Here is a 6,000-nt window from a genome sequence, read left to right as displayed (position 1 = left end):
ATGGATGCCCTCAATGGTGCTGCTGAAACTGAAGATCCCAAACAAGCATCTACTGTTCCCCCTGGTCCAGACCTGGGGAGAAATGAAACTGATCCAGTCGCAGATGTTGGAACTCAAGTAAGTTCCCAGCATGCTGTAACACCCCCAGCAACCTCTCTCTTTAACAATGAGGCAGGTGGAGTAGAAAATAACATTAACCTTCAAGAGCTGAAGCCCACTTCTCCTGGCCCTATACAACCAGTCATTTCAGAAGTATTTACCAACACAAACACTGAGAACACTTTTTCAGTAACAATTGATCCTAGAGGAGAGGAGGAAAACGATACCATCTTAATCCCATTACTTGGTGCTAGTGAAAGCATTGTATTTGATGATCACTTTGCTTCTTTCTCCATTAATACACCAAAGGAAAACAGAAGTGCAACAGAAAAACAGTGCTTCTGTGACAGTCCTGTGCCTGAAGGACAAAAGGGAGAACGGGGCGAAAAAGGGGATCCAGGTAATTTTATCACTTAATGCCTTTGGTCAGCTAGATTTTTCAAATGAGCTCAATTATTTCCTAGGTAAAAGCAGATGCATCAGTATCATGCTGAGCAACCACAACTCTGGATTCTATGTGCAATTCTAAGTTGGACATGTTGCTTATGCGCTGACTGTGCATGAAACTACAGACAGAGGTGAAAGTAAGCCGGTACACCCCTAGTAAGTAAGCTGTAAGTAAGCTAGAAGTAAGCTGTACTGGGACCAGCTTTCCCAGACGGCAATTTAAAGCCTTGGGGTAGCGGCCGCAGGGCTGCAGTGGGGATTTAAAAGGCCCCAGAGCTCCAGCTGCTGCTACCACCCTGGCCCTTTAAATCTCCACCTAAGCCCTGCTGCCGAAGCCCTGGGGTAGCGGCAGCGGGGCTCTGGTGGGGATTTAAAGGGCCCCGGAGCTCCAGCCCCCGCTACCGCCCCAGCCCTTTAAATCCCTGCCACCGCTACCCCAGGGCTCGGGCAGCAGGGCTCTGGTGGGGATTTAAAGGGCCCTGGAGCTCCAGCCACCGCCACCCCCATGGCCCTTTAAATCCCTGTCTGAGCCCTGCTGCCGAAGCCCTAGGGTAGCGGCGGTGGGGCTCCAGAGGGGATTTAAAGGGCCGGGGTGGTAGTGGCTTCTGGAGCCCCAAGTCCTTTAAATCTCCACTGCTGCCCGAGCCCTGGGGTAGCGGCAGCAGGGCTCTGGTGGAGATTTAAAGGGCCCCAGAGCTCCAGCCCGCCACTACCACCCCAAGTCCTTTAAATCCCCACCTGAGCCCTGCTGCCCGAGCCCTGGGGTAGCGGCAGTGGGGCTCCGGAGTGGATTTAAAGGGCTGGGGTGCTAGCGGCGGACTGGAGCCCCGGGGCCCTTTAAATCCCCGAGGGAGCTTGGCTGCCACTACCCCAGGGCTCGGGCAGCAGGGCTCAGGAGGGGATTTAAAGGGCTTTGGACTCCGGCAGCTGCTACCACAGCGGAGCCCCAGGCCTTTTAAAGCTCTGCCAGAGCCCAGAGCCCCGGGGTAGCGGTAGCAGCCGGGAGCCCCCAGGGCTCCTCAGTGATTTAAAGGGCCCAGGGCTCCGCTGTGGTAGCAGCAGCTGGAGCCCTGGGCCCTTTAAATCGCGCCCGAGCCCTGAAGTTCCCAGCCGCCTCTGCAGCTGGTAACTCGGGGGTGATTTAAAGGTCCCTGGGCTCTCAGCTGCCACTACCGCAGCTGGAGCCCTGGGCCCTTTAAATCAAGATGTAAAGGGCCAGGGGATTTAAGGCCCCGCCTCTTCCGGTTAAGGCCACGCCTCTTCCGGTTGTCCTGCTCCCATGCCCCCTGCTCAGGACTCCAGTGTACCGGTAAGTCCTCTAACTTACTTTCACCCCTGACTACAGAATGTAAACAAAACAAAACCCGCCTTGTCCAATTGTGCCTAGCCACTGTAACACATGTCACACACAGTGTTGTGTGCTAATTTGGTATTCTTGCTGTACCTGCAATAGACAACTTCGGACAAGCTGAGGACCATCCTGATTGCACTGGCTTTTTTGTGTCACAACTCATGATGTTACTGATCACATGTATGTGCACGTGTTAGTTTATAGCACACCTAGGATTGTTAATGGTAGCTAAGAAAAGTGCAAACCTTCCTAGAAGTATCTGAGATTCAGCATGATGAGTAATAATGGCTCATTTGGAATCATTGCTATCTGGTGTATAAATAAACACACTTTACAGATACTTTACATATGTATTTAAGGATTCTTCAAGACAAGAGCTATTATTCAATAGACTGAAATGGCTATCATGAAGTGTTTATAGTCTTTCATGTAAACAAGCATTTAGGGAGTTACTAGGTTGTAGCTTTTGGACCTTCCTAGCTATTACATTTTAACACGTGTAATAAATCCACATTTAGGAGCAACTAAGGTGCCATGAAGCAAATTTAGAAAATTTTCGGCATAATACAGAATAATATCTGGGCATATTCTTTTGTATCAGTGCAGTGTTTGTACTGGTTCTATTCTCCCCTTGATATATCAATTACGATAGCATAAAAAATGAGAGGATTTATCCTTATTGCAGCCAACAAGAAACCCTTTGGAATTGTTTTTAAAGATTACTCCACATGAACAGTAATTTCTTTTCTAAATAAAAAATGTTTCTAAAAAAACTTGTAAAACTTGTAAACTTGTAAAGTTAATGTAACTTTTTTGTCACCCCAATATACCAATTTTTTCTAATGTTGTATTCAAAAGAAAAATCAAGGATGACCCTATGTTTGCAAGACCAGGCTCTAAAAATTTACAACCACTTACTCATATGTGTCATCCCATGAGTAGGTAATGTATAAAACTACTAATGTGTGTAAGCCTCTAGAGGATCAGGCCCCTTAGTTTTGATTGAAATCCTATATAGGTAATTAAAGTCTGCAAATGATTGCAGAGTGGAACGGCTGACCATCTTGAATTGTGTAGCTCTTCCAGTAGCACCGCAATTATGTGTTCTTTTGAGATGGCATGATGACCACTCCTAAACACTGTAGTTCACTATTTCGCATGAAACATTAGCATATCAGACTAGAGATGGCTCCAAACCACACCTCTGGATCTGGCACACTTAAATTTTGGAGAAGTTTAGATCCAGATTTAAATGTTGACCCATCTCTAAATTACATAATTTAAATTTCATCTTCAGAACCTTTAAAAACATAAACATATAATTTAAAAAATATATGTCTTTAATTTAACAATTTTTTTTGTATTTTTTTTAAAGGCAGGGTAATGTATAAATGACAAATAGCATGAGGTGATAAGACTTTTCATTCTTTTAAATATTTGTCTATTGTAAAATATATCAAATGGGTAATTTTTCACATAGAAAACTTACAGCTTAGCTTTCTATAATCACACAGTATAGAATGACCATTATAAAATGAAAATGTCAAGTGAACATTCTGATATGGAATTTTATGTTTGTTTGGGACATTCCACACTTGATAAAGAGCATATATAGGATGGTAATGTCTGAAATACAACTGTTTTCTTTGTAGGTAACCCAGGAAAAAAAGGACTACAAGGGCTCTTGGGAGAAACTGGACAACAAGGACGAAAGGGAGAAAAGGGTAATCAAGGATCCAAAGGTGATCTAGGTAAACCAGGGCCTCCTGGTCAGAAAGGAGAACAAGGTCGGTTTTCTTCCTGTCCAAACAGCAATAAAGGTGATGCAGGAAGCACTGGTTCTAGAGGTCCTCAAGGACTTAAGGGAGACAAAGGCGAGTGTGGAAAATCGGGTCCAAAAGGTGATGTTGGACTGCGTGGGAGTCCTGGAGAAAAGGGTCATCGAGGAGAAAGAGGGCAAACAGGTATGAGGGGACCAAAGGGATATGCAGGGCCACCAGGAGTCCGGGGGCCTCCAGGTCTTAAAGGAGATGCTGGGGTTTATGGAAAAATGGGTCATCCTGGAAAACATGGACCATCTGGACTTCCAGGACGGAAAGGAGAAAAAGGACAGAAAGGAGACTGCAAAGAAAGTGACATCACAGCTTTCTCCGTTGGTCTTCAAAAAAGAAACAGCTTCCCACCACCAGGGTCTCCAGTGAGATTTGATAAAATTTTCCTTAATGAAAATGAGGCATATAATGTGGAGTCAGGTGTGTTTGTAGCCAGTACTGGAGGCATCTACTCTTTCAGTTACCACGTGAGTGTTTCTAGCAAATCACTGAGGGGTGCACTTTTCCACAATGGTAAAAGAATTCTGCAAATGTCCAGTGTAAGACCTGTCAAACAAGCTGCATATAATGTGTGTCAGGTTTCTGGATCTATATTGATTCATCTTAATGAAGATGATAAAGTTTGGCTCCAGATTTTGAATGCATCTCAAAATGGCCTGATAGCTGATGAAACCACTGATTCTGTATTTTCAGGTTTTCTGGTATTCCCTGACTAGAAAATTTCAAAATCATATAAAATACTGTAGATGTGGTTCCTGCAGTACTTAAACATAGGAGCTGGGGGACATCTAGCACTCTGCAGGATAAGGCACATATGCTGTGATTATAAACTGCCAATTATTGACAGTTTCAACTCAGATCACAAAGACAAATTGCTCTTGTTTGTAATATGTTACATATTTGTACATTTCACTCTATTTCATTTAACTTCAAATTCTGTTTATGGAATCTATGAATGGGTGTAATTTCTTTTTCTTCTACCTCAGCAAGGGCATTATTATCACTGTTGTGAATTGTTTATGTAGCACCAAAGTGTGTCTTGTGCATTTTACAGAAATTTAAAAGCACTGGTCCCTGCCCCAAGACGTTTACAATCACAGAATCTAGGATCAGATTCTTAAAAGATACTATACTATAATATGGACAGCAGTGGGAGAAAGGGCACAATGAGAGCTGGTCCAAATGAGTATTTTTTCTAATCAAACATTTTAGCAGAAAATTTTTATTTCCATCAAAATGTTTTAGTTTTTCAATGTAAAAGAGAAAACATTTTTGTGACATTGCCTCTGCAAAAGGGTGTGTAAAAGGAAAAAGTGTGTGTGTGAGAAAGGCAGAAAAAACAGAAAATGTTTCAGTTTGTGAAAACTGAAATTGGGTTTTCTGTCAAAAATTTAATACATTTTTGTGGGAAATTTTGAAAAAAATAAATGAAAATATTTCAAAGTTTTCTGCAGAAAACAATTAACCACCCAGCTCTACCTTAAACATCTTTTTTTTTGTTTTCTTTGTTATTTCATCTCATTGCCTATTTTCCTTTGAATTTTTTATCCTGATGGATTTACTTGTTTCTTTCCGTTTGTCCATTTAGCATCCATTTTGTTTAATTCTTTTTAACAAAATCCTGGCCTATTTTCTACAATGTTCAGATATTCACCTTTTTTTCTATTTTTTGTGCTATTTTTTTGGTCTGTCATTGTGCCTGTAAATGCAATTTTCCAATTTCATTTTTTACATTTAGGTAACAAGTGGAAGTGAAACCACCTCTAGAGGAACTTTCTGTGTCTCCTTTATTGAACTGGCTGCTGGCATTATACCAAATATACTCAAACTGTTCAAATATGTTTCCAAAATGCCACCCATAGGCCTGCTCTTGCAAACAGCTCCTCTTTGGCATAGTGGTTAGTACTGTGAATAGCCCTGATAGTTATGTTCCCTGCCTCAGACAGCAACATACATCCTGCCCTTTCCTCTCAGCCCTAAAGGCATAAATTACCCCCACAAGTCTCCTAACAGGGGTTAGGTGTGAGGTTGTAGTGGAAGAAAGAGCATCCAGAAAACCTTGTTCAAGTTCAACCAACGCCAAACACCTCTGAAAAAAAAATCTACTCGTGGAGGAAGAGGGAGAATAAGGAATTGCTAGGGGTGTCCCTTTTTCTCTCTTCCTGTCTGAAAGTCAAGGGGGGTGGACAACTTTGCATATTTAGGGCTCACAAAGAGTTGATTTTGCCTTTAGGTTTGTGTTTCCTTGCTTTTATTGGTCTGTCACAATCT

At 42.6% G+C, this 6,000-nt stretch overlaps 1 protein-coding gene across 1 annotated transcript in view; it reads left to right on the top strand.

Moving 5' to 3' along the window:
* OTOL1 (otolin 1) overlaps window positions 1-6,000 on the top strand; it is a 28,603-nt gene continuing 22,603 nt past the window's right edge. Inside the window, exons 1-3 of the mRNA XM_073358884.1 lie at window positions 1-499; window positions 3,550-4,430; window positions 5,468-5,627. Of these exons, the coding sequence (XP_073214985.1) occupies window positions 1-499; window positions 3,550-4,430; window positions 5,468-5,627 (1,540 nt within the window). The remainder of the gene's footprint in view (window positions 500-3,549; window positions 4,431-5,467; window positions 5,628-6,000) is intronic.

This window comes from Lepidochelys kempii, chromosome 9, assembly GCF_965140265.1.
Source record: "Lepidochelys kempii isolate rLepKem1 chromosome 9, rLepKem1.hap2, whole genome shotgun sequence".
In the NCBI taxonomy this organism is placed as follows: Eukaryota; Metazoa; Chordata; order Testudines; family Cheloniidae; genus Lepidochelys; species Lepidochelys kempii.
The sequence above is the reverse complement of the archived record's forward strand: the minus strand, read 5'-3'. Positions and strand labels throughout refer to the sequence as shown.